This window comes from Patiria miniata, unplaced genomic scaffold (genome assembly GCF_015706575.1).
Source record: "Patiria miniata isolate m_02_andy unplaced genomic scaffold, ASM1570657v1 HiC_scaffold_13, whole genome shotgun sequence".
Lineage (NCBI taxonomy): Eukaryota > Metazoa > Echinodermata > Asteroidea > Valvatida > Asterinidae > Patiria > Patiria miniata.
The window spans coordinates 8,232,645-8,252,459 of record NW_024037051.1 but is presented as its reverse complement, the minus strand read 5'-3'; the positions used below and the strand labels follow the sequence as shown (position 1 = coordinate 8,252,459).

The following is a 19,815-nucleotide window of genomic DNA, read 5'->3' as shown; positions in this document are numbered from 1 at the left end:
CATAGGAATAATTTAAATTTTCCTACAGTGCTCCTTAAGACGCACCGTTGGAAATGCCTTCTTTCGTTGATTTCTTCAAAATGAGAGTTTGCCGGAAAGAATAATGTCTCAGGGAGTTTAGTTCCCTTTCTATCTTTCAACCAGTACGTTTTTCAACAATAATTACGCCAGTTACTTTTTTGGATAGCTGCAAATGATGGACTCCAACTTTAAAATTAATGGTGCTCGGCTTTCAAGTAGCGCGCTAGTACGGCCGTGACCTCGTGACCTTTAACTCTGCAACTACTGAGTTCAGTTTATTGGCAATGCTTTTGAGAATTATTTTACAGTTGGCATACACGCAATGGCATAAACTCTAACAACTATAGACACCAATGTTGACACATTACTATTATGCTAGGTCACAAAATGATGATAGAAAAGTGTGCGAAGTTCAAATAAGGTAATATTCTCGTCTTCAGAAAGCTGTACAAGTTCTTTTCAATTCATGAAATGACAGAAACAATCCCATAGAAACACACCATCGACGGAAAGAATGACATGTCACCAATTAAGATATTCTTTCGAGAGTTCTCACCCTCGAGATTCAACCAGGAAAGGCTCTTCATATGTTAGTAGAAAAGTGCGTGTGTTTTTCACTGGATTTGCTTTGAAACAGTCTCTCAAATCTAATTGTTGGGTTCAATACAAGTTTAAAAATTTTACCAATAATTCAACTTCAAAAGATAATGGTTATATTCATACATTCTACAAAACAGATTTACAAATGTATTTAATATGTAGATAGTACTCTCGGATTTACAAGAACAATACACCGTACGTTTTAAATTGTGCTTAAACTTTCTTGCATCTTGAGGCTTGACCATTTTTACTTTATTTCTGTTTTCTTGATTGCATCATTTAAATTCAGATATTTTACTTAATTTAAAGTAAAATATCAACACAACACAATAAATGTCATAAAAATATGTAGCTTTGACTACATCCTAAACATTGTCACTACGGACTGTATGTGTGTCTTTCTTCGGGAAATTCAAAGTCCTTACTTTTTTTAATTCTTTTTTTTTGGGGGGGGGGGGTGTGATTTTAGTGCTTTTGTGTTAATAGGAAACTACTTCCAAACATCATGATTTCAAACTTAGCATTAATATTATTATTATTATTTTACCATTAATATATGAACTGTAAACGATTACAACGATACTACATGAAACTTTGATCATTCAGTCTCATTTACATCAAAATTCTGAACTTGTCAAATAACGTCTGCATATTTTTATTTGAGTTCAGACAGTGAGACATCCAATGTTTCGACCGAGCGTGTGTTTCGATTCTTTTTGTCAGGTTTGTCTACAGAGGTACTATTGCTAGTGGCTCCAGGCGTGCAAGCCGAGTAAATCGTGTACAGGTACGGATTAAGTGAGGAGTTAATTGGTAGGATAAATACAACAATCCACCCATACATATCAGCTCCTATTTCAATCGTGTTAGTCTGAGAGAGAATCCCCATGATGATCACCGGCATCCAGCAAGCGAAATCCGTGCCTACGATCACCGCCATCTTGACGGCCATTTTGATTTCGCGGTTTCGGTGAGCGCTCTTTCTTACCAGCTTACTCGACTTTTTAACACTGACAAATATGGCGACGTAGCAACAAAAGACGACCAAGAAGCAAACCAGATTGACACCAAGAAACAGAACCACAGACAGGATCCAGGCGGGTTTCTTGTCAGTACCAACATTAAGAGTAAGTTGTTGGCTTCCTAGGGGATTGTTGGTGTTCAATTCAGCTTGGATGCTGTCAGCCCCGGCCGCTTTGGTGGTGAAAGGCAGTCCTATGCAGACATCAGAGAGTCCATACAGATCAGAATCTGGTCCAACAGAGACTGTAGGAACAACGCTCAAGCAAACAGCCACAAACCATAGTAAACCTACCACAATTTTAGTCGATCTATCTCGGAGGTGGATACCACGACTGAATGGAAACACAATGCACAAGAAGCAATCGATGCTGATGAGTGTCACGAAAAACACTGATGCTTCACTGGACAAGACCGATATCACTCCGGCTATCTTACAAACCACACTGGATCGCCACACGCTAGCAGTACGGAAGTATGTCTCGCCATAAGAAAGATCAGCAACTGCTATCATTAGCATGTACACACCCATCATGAAATCCGAAATCGCCAGATTCAACACCATAAATGAATGCGTCTTCTTACCTCCTCTACCACCTGCGCCTTTTATCCTCCAAATGATAACCACTACATTACCCAAGAGGGCGCTCAACCCCAATACCCACAATGCCACGCGCAACACGTGGTTCTGCAAAAGACTTCCACACAGGTTCAGTGGTGGTTGCAACTCGGTAGTGTGGCAGTCTGTTTCGACCGAGAAATGTTCTAACTCTGCAAAATCACAGCATAAACGGAAGTCGTCAACATACCTATGAAGCGAACAGAGTTAAAACAAAAAGGCTATTAATTAAATCTTGTCACGAAACACCTGTCGAGAGGGAACTACGTATATAGGCCTACTATTAAGTATAATAAATTAAGTATAACATGTTTACCGTCATCAAAATAAAATAAAAGCGAGTGTTTGGATGTCATGAAGGAAAAGGGAAGGTAAAACCGGAAAGAGGATTGTTAAAAACACCAGATGCCTATAGAATTACAGTGAGGGTAACATCCATCATTTAAAGAGGATTTAAAGAGTCGATGAAAGCAGTTCATTATATTCATTTACTCACACAGTTTGCAGCGACTTTAACTCTTGAAACGCTCCCTTTTCCACCTCGATAAACATGTCGCCTCGTAGTTTGGCTATGATCACACTATAAAAGTTGTTGAGAAACCCAAAAGACATCATTTATTTCATATGTTTGTGAATTTTGCTTGCGTATTGTCTTGCTTCGGAGACAAAGAAAATTACAAGTGATGTTGTTTTTATGCAGCTATAGTATTTAATGAATTCAAAGAATCCTAATCTACAGGCCCTATATATTTTAAGCAAGGTGGATTTTGAAAGGACTTGTTAGTACGTTATAACCTTTATCGACGTTTTTGATTTTCTAATTGAAATGAAGACCCATGAATTGCACACCATACATTTTTTCCAGTCGCGAATTTCACACATAAACCCCGTGTCCAAGTATTGATGCAACAGGGTTTTCTTTTTCGAATCGGAAGCCTGCTTAATACACTCCACAAATTGTACACAACTATATATACGAGTCGGCTACACTAAATCAAAAGCGAGGTAAATTCTTCATTTTAGGAACATGTGAGTAAAAACGAAAGCAATGAAATACAACTTCATTACAAAGTATAACACATGTCTGCTCTGATGAATAATTTAAAATTTGTGCTTAAACATATATATCCCAATTTTAAGCCACATTAATGAAAAAGGAAAGTGAAGCTTGGAACGCACTCCAATCATAAAATAGCTTACAATGTATAAAACTGATTCAGGGAACACGAACAAAATAGCGTCCTTGTGAATAAGGTCTCCCATTCTAATCAGGGGCGTCGCCAAGGGGGGGCCAGGGGGGGCACGTGCCCCCCCTAGAAAACCTAGTGCCCCCCCGAGTGCCCCCCCATCTGAGATTTGGGTTGGTAAAAAAATATATATATATTTTGTTATATTCAACTCCCATCATCTGAGTTGGTTAAATAGCAATTTCTGGAGATATCTTCAGATCGAATTTAGCATCAAATGTGGCACCATTTTGCATCTAGCCCATCCTCCGTATGCGAAAATTTTCCAAAGGGGAGGGGGGCACCCCCTCCCCTTAGACCCCTCCCCCAGGACGGCGATCCGTATCCACCTAAGTGCCCCCCATCTAATGCTGGTGCCCCCCCTGTGCCCCCCCAGACTGAAAAGTCTGGTGACGCCACTGATTCTAATTCAGAAAAGCACACCATAAAGGCGCAGGTAAAACTATAAGTGTAAGAAGGAAGCAATTCTCTTACAGTGTTTTAAGACTTGATAGTCCCAGAAAAGCAACCGCAGAAATAGACCTGATGGGAACATTTACCATCATCCTGTATGGAAAGGAAGGAAAAGAAAAGTAGTCAAAATTTAATACACTTTAATCTATGACGCCCCGAAAGTTGGAGGGATTTGTTGGATAGTAGTAACACATGCAATGAGAGCTAGCCGATCGAATGCACAAAAATACGCTAAAATAGACAAATATTATCGGCATGTACCATTTATTACGTTTGGTCTTGCAGATGGCAAATTTAGCCTTGGGATAAAAACATGAATATGTCACATCGGATAGAAAAAAAGGTCATCAGTATGCAATAGAAGAGTGGCGTGGCGTCCCCCATCAAATAATATAGTCACGTCACTCCCTTCGAATGAAATGAAAGTGTCACTTACAATGTTTCGAGTTGCTCCAATTCGTAAAAGATGGGCAAATCAATCCTTGTTATATTGTTGTTAGAAATATCCCTGTGAAAAAAAGGATATTCAACTGAATATCTTTTTGCCTTTGCTGAAATAAACGCATATTGAACTAAACAATCCCTCCGAGTACAGATGTTTTGAAATTCGAAAGGATGAGTATTGAATTGAGAACAATATTACTAAGCAAATATTTATATACTATAAAAGTATGTATCGATATTATCAGAAGTGCCTGTACATTAATTAAGTCTCCGGTTGTTTACATCGGACACGACGGAGTACGCATACGTTTTTCCTGTCGTTTTAATTCAATGTATTGTAATGTACACGTTTTGTGGTCATTTACATATAACACACAGCACCAATGCACAATGTGGTTTCTTACACGTCCGAAAAAGGCGAACACTTTACGAACAACCCGATATTTTGAGGTCGCAAAAGTGGACCCCGAAATTCGTTCTGACACGAAATAACACAAAAACGCCAAGTTTTTAAAAGGTTAGCCATCCCTTTTCAAAGAATAGCCATAATTGGATTTCATTAAAGGTGCAGTATATATAATTCACATTTGTAGCATTCTAATTCTTCCCAATTTCGGTAAATTCGTCTGATGTGGCGATATCGGCATTTACTACTTACAGATATGTTATATTCAGCCCAGCAAATGCACCTTGCTGTATCCATTGTATGTGGTTATCTGTCAGGTACCTGAAATGATAAATAGGCATCTGTGAGATAGAAAGAAAGAATGCCGGAAATAATGATTTTTTTAAAAACTGGATGTGAGTTGATATTCACAAAACTCATCGTGTTAATGGGTTTTTTCTCTCATGCTGATTCTTGACTTGTCTCAATATTTTGTCGTTCGGCATAAACGTTGTTTTGACGATAATTGAAAACTCTACTCACAGCGCCTGGAGATAGTGCAGCCCTTTGAAAGCACCCAACTCAAGGGTACGGATGTCACCATGAGAAAGTTCCCTGTGGACCGTTGAAAGGGAAAAAAACAAGCGAAGAATTGCTTAGACAGTGTCAATAATCGGCAAAAAAGCCAGTCCGGTATTTCAACTGCACATGCGCACAATGATATGGGTCACAGGTCATTCGGGATATGAACGCGTGCGGAGACGGTCGTGCGCTAATTGTCTTATTACTGGAGATCAATGGCTTATTAGCGGCCTACAACCAGAATGGGCGTCCGCGTAACATCGCGTATCATCACGTCAGCGATTTTATCCCGAATGACCTTTGACCTGGACTACTTCATCGATATACCTAACTGGCTTATTGGGCAGCTTTGCTATTCTTACATAAAGCAGAACACTGCATAATGTGCATCTTTGTTAAAACAATGTCATTTACATGTTAGTGTAAAGTGTACGGGCACATAGGATCCTTTCCTTTTCATACATATTGTTTGTCTCCAATAATAACACCACTCGAAATTCATTGTACGAAGTTCAAAACCTAGCCTGCAGAAGTGTCAGCTCAGTGGATACGCTTTCCGAGAAAACAGTGAAAAACCATACCCAACCCGTTGATCACGAAACATGATTTCACCAATAGATTTTACATTTCCAAAAAATCAATCACTTGACTATCTTATGGTTGAAAATCACCTACATTTATTGAATTCTTCTAAATGACAGTAAGCCAAACAGAATAATTTTACAGGTGTAAAGTCGAGTCCCTGGCGATCTTTAATCCAAGTAAGCTTTTGATAATAAATCGGGAGGTTAGTTTTGCATATGCATTCCATATGCATTTGAATATTTATTTTAAAACAAAAAACAATGTTAAACCAAACACATAACATAAGGTACAACTCACAGAGCCCCTGTCCTTTTTGCAGTGTCGGCGAGGGTGTTTTGACTCCAACCTTGTTGACACCGAACATGGAAATCGTCGACGTCATAGCTGCACTTACAGCCGTTAGGGCAGCGCTTGTTAACTACAAATGAATCCAAACGTTGAAAGACTTTTAGGCCAAAAACAAAAAGTCTCCGGTTTCTGGTATAATGCTTGTCCCTAAAGTGGTGCTGCGACGCGGCTTTTTTTTTTTTTTTTTTACTTTTTTTTCCTTCCAATGTCGGCTGATGACTGCCAATGCTACCAGACTAAATTTAGTGCAATATATATGGGAATCTACAGAGGCCACATAAAGCTTTTACTCGATCGTAACCCCATCTAAAAGCACGTTAAAATTGTGCAGCAGTAGGATTCCAGTCAAATTAGTGAGTTTGGCGGTTTTCAGTGAGTTTTGCCGACGCGCATGGCAACGGCGACGCGCGCGCATACCAGAAACCGGAGACTTTTTATTTTTGGCCTTAACATTGGTCTTCAGCGTTATATTGAGATTTGATCTGCTACCGTGCAACCACTTGGAATGCAGAAGCACAAGTTGGGTATTTTCACGCACGACTGTGTGAATACACGGATTGAAATGCACATGGTACTGCTCTATTTTTTATCAACGAATATATCTTTTAAATTTTCAAAGAACACACGAGAATATGCGGGAATTAATGAATTAAGCGCGCCAATAATCTCTTGATTTTAATCACTACTAAACACAGCTACTTTGGCGGCACTCATGCACTTGTAAACTATAGGGCCTATATATTTTTAAAAGTCCCAGATAAAATTCGACCCAAATCTGGATCAGATTTAACATGACAGAGGCCAAAATGTACGTGTTCTACATAACCCCCGAGGACCGACACACAAAGGGGGAACAACAGATCCTTCCAGTCCTCGGGACTTGTTCTTTTGTTGGAAACAGTCCTCGGTATATAGTAAGTTTGTATGCTTAGTCTATGTGAGAGTGTTATATTACAGTGACAAAGGGAAACACAAAGTATTGTCCTCGAGAGTATAGTAAAACAAAAGTGTCTAAAAATGTGTGTGCGTGTCAAAATGACACTTTTACGTGACAAATGGCCCGAGAAAAAGTGTGTCAGACAAATTCATTTTGACCAGAAAGCGTGCCGGGTCAAATCTTACCCGGATTTTGGCCGGATTGAATTTGATACGTACTGCTGGGACTTTTACGTGTTAATGAGTGTATATTAAAAATATTATGTTCGCCGGACCAAAAAGTGGAGGATGATTAAGGGTCCATCGATTTTCTGCTGTTTGAAACTTTGGACTGTGTTTGAAATTGATATCAAGGCAACGAGACTTACCGCAATCAATCTCGTCGTCACCAGAGCCACAGTCGGCCGTGCCGTCGCATACTTCCTGCCAGTAGATACACTTACTGGATACATTGCACGCGTAAAACTCGGGGCAGTGTATATTTTCTGTGAAAACAAAGCATCATAAGAAATAGTACGTCTCAAAGACCTTCATCATTTCTGTACGAAGTTCAGTCTGGACACAATACAGACTTTCGGACAATGGCATTAAAGGCAAGTGATTCTTAGGCCAAGTCGGACCTTTTTCTCCATCATTATCCTACCAAAGTTAAACCATTTTGATGTCAAGTTGTGTTCAATACTGATGGTCATTTTTTCTCAACATTCAACCGATAAGACGGTAAAATGCACCGGATTTCATAGGAGTCCAACTTTCATGTGACACTGGAAAAGTGTTTAAGACCAGCCAACCGGTCATTATTATCAACCGTTTAAAACCGGCCACGTGACGGGCTCTCGACTTATAGAAATGGGTTAACTGTCTTAGGTATTTATGAATGACTAATTAAAGCTGGACTCGTTCTTTACGCGAATTTGACAGCGAAGCGAATTCTTAGGGTAACGGCGTTCGTCACAATGAAACGATTATTGACGTCATGAAATTTGCTTCGCTTCGTGTGAAGTATCCGGTTCGTGATATGCACTCCATCCACAAGTTGCACGCCCAACAATGTGCCTTAGTCTTCAACAATATGAAGTTGGCACATAACTTGGAAGAGGCTTGGAGAAGACTTCGTAATGTATACACGCGCACGCACCACTGATTACAAGCACCCATTGGATAAACACGAAGTTGCGTTAACTTCCTGTTCCATGCACTGGTACAATGCTACACCGTTTGCAGTAAGCATGATTAAGTTGAGATGACGTCACACTTACGCATCGGATGAACAGGCTTTAAATGATATGAAATGAAAGGAGTAACTGACTATTATGATATGGCCTTTTGCTGCAAATGGCAGGGTCAGGCCGTGTATATAACCAGGGGAGCAGAAATGTTTCGGTTTTTTTTCTGGAAATTTTTTTTTCTGCAAACAATTTTATTCTGGAAAAAAAAGTACCCTACCGAATTATCAAACAGCTTACTTTGATTGAAACTCGTACTGGTACTAAACACCCTCGTGAAAATATTCCGTACGCCTAGGTGACTGTAGTCAATTGACTGATTTTTTGAATAAATAAAGCTTTTGACAAAATCGTGTTTCGTGACCAAAAAGTTGTTTTTCACTGCTTGCTCAAAAAGTGTAATGTCCATTGGGCTGAAATTTCAACAGGTAAGTTTCTGATCATATTTGTTTGGATGATGAGTGGTGTTATTATTGGAAACGAGCAAAATGCATGAAAATCAAATGATCCTATATGCCTGACAGGTTTGCACACACATTGACGTGAAAAGAAAATCGGAAACTCGTGAGAATTGGGAAACATAACCTGTACACTGCTGTGCTGGTGATCAATCACTGCCACAAGAACACCCTTTTCCAGATTAGAAAAATAACAGTGTTACCACAATTCTGTTCATCAAGTCCGCTGTTACAGTCTGTAAACCCATCGCATCTGGCTTCAGGAATCACGCACGACCCGTCTTTACAGTCGAAAAGACTTTTGTTGTGCATATCACACGACACCGGGATTTCCTCTGTTCAGAATTAAAGAGAAGAGAATTAAAGAGGCACATTAAGTGTCGTTTGCATTTAAAGCTTTGCACCCTTTCCTCCATTTTCAGTGCTACTGAATACATTTTGGTTTAATAATTAGGAAAAATACCTCAAAATTCGCCTTTTTTTCGCTCCTCACCACGAAAATGTGTGTGTGGGTGAGTATGTAAGAAAACCGGCAATCGTGGACTAGACTGGGGACAAAATGGTCGGGGCAAACAAGCAAACAAGGAATGAGGAATAGAGTGTCCACGATTTCCGGTGTTTATACAAAGATGTGTACAAGCATTACATTCACTGCCCACATCCCCACAGTGTTTCCCACTCTCTGGAAAACAGGTTTAGAGGCATTTTGGGGTTAGATTTATCCGTGGCAAAATGAAAGAGAAACACTAAGGGGAAAAATAGGAAGAAAAATTGGGTAAAAAGGTGACTAAAAATGTTTTGTTTTACAGGTTTTTCTTAACTACACGAAACAAAGGAATGTCCACACTTCGTATGTCACGTAAACATGTGTGTTTAAACATGCGTCTTGGTTGAATTACATGGTGCACAAAAACGTACCTATGAGCATGGTTTCACAGTCTTCACCTGACGATTCATCTACATCGCACCAAGTAAAATCTGTACGTTGTAAAGAGATAAGACATCTCGTTCTGTGAATAAATTTGGCCCTTTAGTTCAGTTGCATTAGTTTACTATAGTGACATACAAAATCCTTATTAGGAATCACACTGACTGATTGAATTGCATTAATTGAAAAATCAATTCGGTTGGGGTACTACTGCTTTGACACCGACGCCCAAAGAAAAAAAAATCTGATAACAAAGATTGGTAGTCATATAACCTACAATGCTGTTTGATTACATTTCCACCATCACAGTTCAATTGACGGATTGAAAAACGAGGGCTAAAAATTGGTACGGCTGTTGGTGCTTCCAATATATTAATATTAGGGGAACGACATTTTAAGTTGTGCAAATGCCCTATGGTAAAGGACTTATGTGCATGCCCGATCGCTCTGGAGCGTCTTTTTTTTTTTTTTACATATTCATTGCTTAATTCTCAATTCGTCTTAATTTTTAGTTAATTATCACTATTTAATTATCAACGCTACGTTTTGAGGGTTTTTTTCACATTTATAGTTCTTGTATTAATCTCATGGATGTTCAATTTGTGCTCTACGCGTATAACTCCATTAGCTGTTCCTTCTACTTACCTGCGCCCACACAGCGAGCATGTTTACAGTGTGTATTGTGTCTGCCTCAAGAGCACAACCTTGCATATATGCAGCCCACAGGATGTTGTCCCATACATTCTTAGATTCATTGGTCATTTGACATTGAAAGTTTCTAAGTACAGCAGAAGTACAAGATCATTGTTCTAAGGTGTTATTACTCATTAAATTCTCGAGGGGAAAATTTCGACATCTAATTTTTCAAACAAGAAAGGAGGAGACACGAAGCCTCACCACGCTCGAGAATAAAAGCTAGCCTGTTAATACTTACTCTCGAAAGGAAAGCTGCTTTCAATCGACACTCGAAATCCCCTCCTTTCCCTAGCAGAATCTGATGTAAATTTAATAAACATTGACGACGAATTGAAGACCATACTGCGAACTTTTGTTGTGCCGTCCATCTTGAAATCTGAAGTCAAGTCTCCGTAAAATGTGGGACCTTGAAATTGCACGACATCGTATATAGCTTCCGTAAAAAAATCTTCGATTTGGACAAAAATCACGAGAAACCACGAAGTAGTGATGGTCCACGTGCAGTCAAGTGCAGCAGGGTAATTGGCCGGGTAGTTTGGCGAAGAGAAATTCACTGGTAGTAAATCCACAAGCACGGTATCCTCGCCGCAATTATCTAAAGGTAGAAAGGCAAAGTTGGTCTTTTGTCTCCAAATATAATCTTGAGAATATGACGAGGCAAAAATCCCAATTCAGATCAAATGAATACTCTGTATGTTCATGGGCGTCGCCAGGATTGTTTCTAGAGGGGCGCAAAGCACCCCCCCCCCGAAATCTCTGTACTTTCCAGCATATTCTCGATTTATCATTTTTTAGGGTGGGCAAGGACATTTGCCCCCCCCCCCCCACCCCCACCTCAATAAATTAACAGCAATATGACTTCGCTCCTCCTTTTCTTTCTTTTTTCCCCTTTTTCTCCTTCCCCCTTTGTCTTTTCGCCACACCCCCCCCCCCGCTCGCAACGCCCATGTGTATACTCTACCTGGCCCCTTTTCAATAACCCAGAAAAGTACCAATGTAATCGGATAAAATAATCATGTAATCGGATAAAATGACGCACATTATCAAACGAGACACCGACAAAGTCACTTACTTTGTGGGCATTGCAAAACTTCGGTGTTTGGTGGCACACATATGAACTCCGTATACTGGCACATTACCTCTCCAACCTCGCATGAGACTTAAAATAAAGATACATGAAAACAAATCGCTATCTGTATGCAGCAATGGGTAATCAGGTATCATGTCAAGAACGGTCGGGTATCAAATCAACAATCAGGTATCAAATCAACAATTTGGTATCAAATCAACAATCAGGTATTAAATCAACAATCAGGTATCAAATTAACAATCAGGTATCAAATCAACAATCAGGTATCAAATCAACAATCAGGTATCAAATCAACAATCAGGTATCAAATCAACAACCAGGTATCAAATCAACAATCAGGTATCAAATCAACAATCAGGTATCAAATCAACAATCAGGTATCAAATCAACAATCAGGTATCAAATCAACAACCAGTTATCAAATCAACAATCAGGTATCAAATCAACAATCAGGTATCAAATCAACAATCAGGTATCAAATCAACAATCGGGTATCAAAACAATAATCAGGTATCAAATCAACAATTAGGTATCATATCAACAGTCAGGTATCAAATCAACAAGAATATATCAAACCACCAAGAAGGTATATCAAATAATATTATCGTCCTACAGATTAAATTTGCGGAAAGATTCATGTCCATTTTCACAGTTGACACATTCTAAAATCTTTCACGACAAAACATCGCGTTTTACTCAGCCATCATTAACGCAATAACATGAAACCTTTCGATAGTTACAAACAGAATCACCACGGCGAAAATGTGTTTTGTGGAAAACTGCAAAAGAAATAGGTCAGTTACTTTTTTTCCCACAGCACTCAATTTACGAGTCATAATTTCACGAGATACACCCAGTCATAATTTCACGAGTTACAAATAAAACGTTCAGAATGAAGAAAAATTGCATCAAAAACGTTGTTCCCCAATTCCCAATTTCAAATTAAACTATTTTTTTTATGACATGACTTACTTTCGTCTGCAGGCTTTTGTTCAAGTTGAAGTAAAAATCCTTTCTCTTCGATCGACCAGTCCGAAAAGAAATGCAAGGATAATTCTGTGCCTCTTGAAGCTATTCTACTGGGAGAATTCGATCTGTATGTGAAGATATAACGTAACAAGTTAGTCTTTGAATATGATAAGGTTTTGTGGCATTGTAAGGAAACAAAATAATCCAAACTGTAAAAGAGTATAGGCTCATACAGCTCAGGATATTGAGCACTGGTGTAGATAAGAAGTGCACGAGCAAGGCATCCCCTCTCTGTCAGAATTTTGGGAAGAAAAAGGTGTGCGTTTTATTAATATGAAAGGCCTATTCATAGTCCTCCCCCTCGGGAAATGAGACCCCCTAAGTTTCCCATCAATAATACCAATGGCTCATTCGCGAATTATTTTTTTTAACTTATCGTGATACGTCTCCGAACTTTCATGTTGTAAAAATAGTTCGTTCTTTCGAGTAAAACCATAAGAAAAAAAGCAGAAGTTGAAATGTAGAGAACAATGCGTGATACCAATCTTATTTAATTGTAAATGTTAAGAAAATCTACTCCCGGGGTCGCTGGAGCAAAATGAAAGAATTGAACATTCAGCTGAAGGCCTAACACATGTCGTAAATATTGATAATGTAGTCTCATAAATTACCCGCTTATTTTGAGGCCGTCCGTAGACGTACGCCCACTGGACCACTTCAGGTAATCGTAATGATATTCGGTCTCGAATTCAAGAAATATGACCAGAATTCTGTGTTCCTCAGGAGCCAGCACAAACCAGTAGCATCTTATATTTGTTGGGTAATTCCCTGGCCAGCCGGGTGAGGTAAGATTGGCGTAGCCTAGCGTCATGTCGACATGCCTGTCACTGCACGGACCTGTATTGGACACGATAGGCGTAAGTTAAACTATATATAATATTATATTCATATATTTTCATAAAGCTGTAAAGTTAACTTGTTTATTCCCAGTGACTACTTGGATAGAGAGAACCTAAGGAAACCAGGGCATGAAATATATAGCTCTATTGGTGGTGCAAAAAGAAGGAAACCCACTTTTGACAGCAATTTTCACCTACTAACTTGTTGAGCATATTTCAAAAAATCAATTATATGGTATTGAGATATTGATCTTTAAACATAAGTGAACAAAAAATTATTGCAAATAGTATTCTGTCACGGAGATATGGTGGTTTAAACATTTTATGTGCCAAACCTGTTTTTCCATGGACGGCTTTATTCCGTCCGCTTGACTGAGCTCCGGAGCTTGAATTGAAGACAAAAACACTACATTAGACTTAAACGTGGACAACAGTGATTTTGTGACTTGTATTCAAATTAGCATAACAACACTAACCGATTTTTTTCAAGATTTGTTCACCATGTATGGTTGAGGAGCCATTCGTCACTACATTATAAAAACAGTTCAAATGAGTTAAGTAGTTTCAAATTCCTGTCAAAAGTGGGTTTCTTTCTTTTTGCACCACCCTCTATAGCGGGGAAAGCTTACCGCAATGGAACTCATCAGAAAAGTCATTACAGTTAAGGCTTCCATCACAGATATGCTGTTTTTCGTAGCATTCGCTGCCTGTTCCACACGCAAACTCCTCTTTGGAACAACCTCCTGAAAAAGGAAACCAAATGTAAATGGCAAATGGCAACCCATTACTTGTTAAAACGTTCAGCATTTTCGTTTCCAAAAAATTTAAGAAACAATTTCATGAAGACTTTTTATGTTAAATCGGGCCAAAAATAGGATTCCTTGGCAAGACGGCTGCATTAAAAATCATAAATAAACTTTGTTAATGTTACTGAATGAAACTTTCCTGTACACCTCCAAACTGATAGATCAGTTCAAAAGATGGAATTTGCGCCAGGTAGGTATATATTTAGATATTTACATCACCCAGACTAGTAGGAGTTCGTTGGTTCGACTTCTGACAAGTGATTTTTTTCCCCTCGCAATCAATGGTACACCGAGTATACATTGTTCATAAACAAATACGTAGATGAAGGGCCAATCCTATATTGGAGGATACATCAGTGGCGAACGCAAAAATTGTCGGGGTGATTATTTTTTAACCAGCCCCGGCAAATTCAAAACAAATCCGGTTCGTAGACATGCAAGATGCTGGTTAATCTGACGAATTTAAGTTCGCAATATGCAAACACCACGGGGAAAAAAACGAGCAAGATTGTCCCTCTAATACAACACTGTCCCATAGACTAAGCACATAACCGTACGATCCAGGGCTAGTGTCCAAACCCGGGTCACTGGGTGAAACATTCGTCCAATGAGAGCTCATTATACACTCTCATAAGTACAGGTCAGATTCGCCCCCGAACTTATCACTAATCCTGGTTGACTCCATCTGACCTGATACATTTCAGGGTTTAATATTGACACCTTCAACGTTAAATAAAAACTTCTCATGATCATTCTGGGTTAATTTCGCCAGAAAATTGGCATTTTTGACCAGAAAAATTACGTTTTGACACTGAAAAGTATCAAGTGAAATAGGAAACGGATTCCGAGACAGATCTGACCCAGGACTTTTTACTTTATACGGTATGGTCGACCCAAAGAAATCAGAGCTCATAGAAATCTGAGGTCATCGGGGACGAACAAAGGTTAAACCTTTTTTTTTTTTTAATTTCCTGACTTGTTCACACTTACTACATCCAAATTCGTCCTCGTACTCAGGGCAGTCTGGCCAGCCATCGCAGACAGCGGATTGGTCGATACACGTTCTCCCAGAGGGACACATATACTCTCCATTTTGGCACACTGCCAAATACACAAGGCGTAATGTTATTTCAACATATGGGTAAGGTCCATTTTGTTAACAATTTTAGCGTTTCCACTTGCGATGTAATTAGTATAACTTGCCGATTTGGCAAGAAGTGGGAGTTGGTCAGTAACATTTGTTTACCAGGGGCGTAAATCCCGGGGATGGGGGGATATATCCCGCCCAGTTTTTGACTGGGGGGGTGGGATATTGAATCATTCCCCCACGTTTTCGAGATGAGAAAAAAAGAAAATGAGGATTTCGATGGTTTTTCTCGAAAAGGTAGGCCTTTTCAACATTGCACTGAAAAATTGAGAACAAAAGTAAAAGCTTAAAATGCGCTTTTTTATGTAACAACGAGTAAACATAGCGATGTACATTGTGTATCATGAACAGCGCCCCTAGTGTAATGTGGTATCCAGCAACCCCCCCCCCCCCTTCGAATTTCCACGGCCGGGAAATTTTTGGATTTTGGTCATCCCCCATCCCCCCACTCGTCGGAAAAGATTTACGTCACTGTGTTTTAGATTTACTTACCAACATCCACGAACTGACTAAGCGTAAGCGTAAGATCCCAGTTATCATAATAACTATGGACAGTGTCCTCTATCCATAGCGCGGGGCCACTCGAAGAAGCTTGTCTACGGAATATCGCAGTGGATCCTTGCAAGGTGGCAAGTTCTGTACATCTACTTCGGTTGCTGTCTCTAACAAAGTCTCCATAATTCCCATCGCAAAAGGTGGTCGATAAATATCGGTGGGTTATGACGGTGATCAGAATTCGTGTGGACGGTTCAGCGGTGACAGTCCACACACAGTCATTTTCACGATTTACGTCAAACGCTGCCGTGAAAAATCGGCTAACGGAAGCATTCAATGCTATATTTGTTTCCCCGCAGAAACCTGCAATGTTGAAGTAAACGTTTGAAAAGCGTCATTTATCAATAAAAATTGAAGGTGAAGCTACTGATTGCCCTCGTTCAAAGAAAAACTAAGTCGCAATTCAAGAGCCAAAAAAAAAAAGGATTAAAGAGGACACTTAAGTATATCAGTGGGTTTATTAATGCATTCAGGTCCCCTGAACAAAAGAGGGCAATAGGGTACACAATTCCTGGTGGTCCACGATTGACGACCATGTGCAAAAGATATGGGAGGTCTTCCTAAAAGTACAAACAAAAGAGTGACAACGCAGAAGGTCCACGATTGAAGGTATTTATACACTTGTGTGTGTGGGTGGGTGGTCCGTCGGTCGGTCATGTTCAGAGAGGACTAGACAATTATCATGTTGCGGCCATCTTGATTTTTTCCCATTCAAATCAACGTAACCAAAGTGAGACTGGACGGGAAAATAGTCTGGTTCCTTTTATTGGATACAGGGAGCATGACTGAAATGGTGGCAGCATGATGAAGGTCTACAGGCTTGGCCCTTTATTAGGACCAGCAACATTTAATACGCATTGGTCCTATTAGTGTCTTCATTGTGTGAAGACGCTATTCCTTCTGGTGCCTTTATGGGTGCATTAATTAAACGCATAACCCATACCGGGCTTTCTTACTACTGAAGATATATCAGTATGTCCCACACTTTAGTCCGAAGGTTCTTTAGTCCGATCGAAGATTCGAGAGTCCGAGTGCACAAACTTCTCACAAGTTAGTCCGAAAATGAAATAAGGTTCTCTGAACATTTGAAGCAATAGTCCGAAGGTTCGATAGTTCGAAGGTTCAATAGTCCGAGGGTTCATTTGTCCGAAGGTTCAATAGTCCGAGGGATCATTAGTCCGAAGGTTCATTGGTCCAAAGGTTCATTAGTTTGAAGGTTCAAAAGTTCGAAGGTTCAAGAGTCCGAAACGAAAATAAGGCTTAGTAGTCCGAGGGCTCATTATTCCGAATTCAAAATAAGGTCCGAAAGTTCGAATGAACAATCGGGTCCGATAGTCCGAATCGACAATTAGCTCAGATAGTCCGATTCGACAATAAAGTCATATTGTCAATTCGGAATATCGAAAAATATTGTCCATTCGGACTATCGAACCTTATCGTCAATTCGGACCATCGGATCTTATTCTCGATTCGGACTATCGAACCCTATCGACTATTCGGACTTAGGACCTTCGGACTATTTAACCTTCTTCTGTTTTCGGATAAAAAAACCCTTCGGACTTTCGAACCTTCGGACTATTAAACCTTCGGACTTACGAACCTTCGGACTAATTACCCTTCGGGCTAAAGAACCTTCGGACTATCGCACCTTCGGACTATCGGGCTGTAACCATCCAAAATCAATTACATGTTAGCACACGATAGGAGAAACATAATAAAGCTGGTTGATTCTCTCATCCGTACAGCAGTAGTTGTATGTTCGTCAGAATAGCATCAAGCCCTTGTCAAGATCGATCAATGTGCTTACTTTCATTCAGCAAATACATTTACACAAAACAATTTAGCTAGGCTTACCACAGTTGAATTCATCATTCCGCTTCGGGCAGTCAGAGTACCGATTGCACACGTTATCGATCGCTATGCACTCTCCTGTTGAGCAAAGGAATTCTTCCTGGCAACTCGCTATCGAAACAAAAGACATGAAATATTGTCGTTATAAAGTGAAGCCTCAAAAGTCACCCCTGGGCGGAGTGACCTGATGCCCCTTGGGCATCAACAAACCCAATTGTTTGAATACAATTTTTTTTAGGACCATTAACGTTCACCTCCTATCTAATCCTCATTCAACCCTTGCCAAATCAGCTGGTTCAATGAACTTTGCAGCCAGGGCTACACCCATACCGTGTCAACAAACTTTCGACCAGGCCTCCTGCCAAGTCTCATTGAAACATCAACAAAGACCTGTAACTTGACACAGTCATCACCCTTCATAACTGCATACCACAGCCGCCAGTCAATTATCTTTCCAGCGCACTGTCTTGGAACTGTCTGGACAATGTCTGGCACGTAGCTTTTTGTTGTATTGCTATGAAAAGGGTCTTGCGTAGTGCGGGAAAGTACCTGCTGCCCTCTGACGAGTTGTTGTAAAGTTTTTTTTGTAAACGCTGCGCAGTTAAGTTATGTTTCGAACTGGTGAAGGAGTCGGTGTCGTTTGGGCAGGGCAGTAAATAGAAGAGGGGTGGTAGCTGTGTTGTTGTACTCTACTCGGTTCTCGTACTCGGTTCTCGTACTCGAGTGCTAATTGATTATTTTTTTAATAAGAGTATTCGTTTACCTGTACTCGAACGTCAAAGCACTCGTACTCGAAATGATTAATGACGGTACTCCTACTAGGGCAGCAAAGTACTCGTACTCGACAAGTCGAAATTGTACTCGATCATCAAAGTACTCGTACTCGAATAGCAGTACTCGAAATAAACTCGATTGGGTCTGTATATCGGTCTGACTGGGCCTGGGCCAATTACGCGCCTAATGAACCATTTGCCGTATGGCCGTATTCGGAAGTTCTCGTACTCGCACTCATGCTCGTACTCGTAAGTTCAAGCAGTCGTACTCGGAGACCTGTACTTGTACTCGGAAGTGCAAGCACCCTCACCCGTATTCGTGCTCGGTAACCTAAGTACTACGTGTTCGGGGAAAAAAAGTTCTCGACTACAACACCGGGTGGTAGTTTCATCCAATGTATGTCTGAAACGTTCACTTTGAAGTCTGAAATTATTGTACAATACAATACTGTTGCGTGTTTTCCTTTGCGTCTGATTTGAGGCATGAGGTATATAATTATTAAAGAGTACAGAAGGTAGGCCTTTACTTACTGCAAGAGAGTTCATCTGCGTAAGTTGGACACTCGTGAATCCCGTTGCAGACCGAAGACTGGTTCAGGCACATAGTTTCTGAAGTACATGCGAACTGCCCCTCGTCACAATCTGATTACAAATACAATTTTCAAATTAAGGTAACGTATTTTCTCGATTTAAAAAGCCTGCGGTCAGGCAGAACAACCTGGTCAAAGTAGGCCCTATTTACGGTCTGCCTTTGGTTGCCCTGCAGTCCTGGTTCGACAATGATGAAGGACTGTTTACATTTCGTGACCTTTGCAACTCTTCCAAATTGCTCTCCTTCATTTTTTTGTGTGTGACGAAATGAATGTTTTTCATAGCAGTAATGACTTAATTTTTTTTTTTGGGGGGGGGGGGGTTTACACAGATAACACAGATAAAAGAAAATCCATCCTCAGAAACGTGGATTCATTTGAAAAAGTCTATATTATAAAAACGAACGAAAAAATTCTCCGTTAAGGCATGCGGATAGGGGACAGATACCTAGTGGGAGACACTATTTCCTCGGAACACAATATCAATATCCAAGGCAAAGCTAGGACAGAATGTCCAAGGGATAGAACATTCTTTCACAGAGGCAGACAAAAAGCAATGTTTTGCCAAAATAATTGATCCGAAAATC

General features: G+C 40.0%; 1 protein-coding gene across 1 annotated transcript in view; it reads right to left on the bottom strand.

Moving 5' to 3' along the window:
* Window positions 1–1,276: 1,276 nt before the first annotated feature.
* The window catches only part of LOC119721551, a 37,481-nt gene continuing 18,942 nt past the window's right edge, over window positions 1,277–19,815 (bottom strand). The window contains exons 15-34 of the mRNA XM_038191631.1: window positions 19,170–19,280; window positions 17,869–17,976; window positions 15,952–16,317; window positions 15,303–15,413; window positions 14,136–14,249; window positions 13,279–13,504; window positions 12,611–12,732; window positions 11,621–11,707; window positions 10,805–11,143; window positions 10,184–10,204; window positions 9,843–9,902; window positions 9,128–9,259; window positions 7,609–7,725; window positions 6,254–6,374; window positions 5,333–5,404; window positions 5,063–5,131; window positions 4,397–4,468; window positions 3,982–4,053; window positions 2,757–2,840; window positions 1,277–2,450 (exon numbers count right to left, since the gene is read on the bottom strand). Of these exons, the coding sequence (XP_038047559.1) occupies window positions 1,277–2,450; window positions 2,757–2,840; window positions 3,982–4,053; window positions 4,397–4,468; window positions 5,063–5,131; window positions 5,333–5,404; window positions 6,254–6,374; window positions 7,609–7,725; window positions 9,128–9,259; window positions 9,843–9,902; window positions 10,184–10,204; window positions 10,805–11,143; window positions 11,621–11,707; window positions 12,611–12,732; window positions 13,279–13,504; window positions 14,136–14,249; window positions 15,303–15,413; window positions 15,952–16,317; window positions 17,869–17,976; window positions 19,170–19,280 (3,578 nt within the window). The remainder of the gene's footprint in view (window positions 2,451–2,756; window positions 2,841–3,981; window positions 4,054–4,396; window positions 4,469–5,062; window positions 5,132–5,332; window positions 5,405–6,253; window positions 6,375–7,608; window positions 7,726–9,127; window positions 9,260–9,842; window positions 9,903–10,183; window positions 10,205–10,804; window positions 11,144–11,620; window positions 11,708–12,610; window positions 12,733–13,278; window positions 13,505–14,135; window positions 14,250–15,302; window positions 15,414–15,951; window positions 16,318–17,868; window positions 17,977–19,169; window positions 19,281–19,815) is intronic.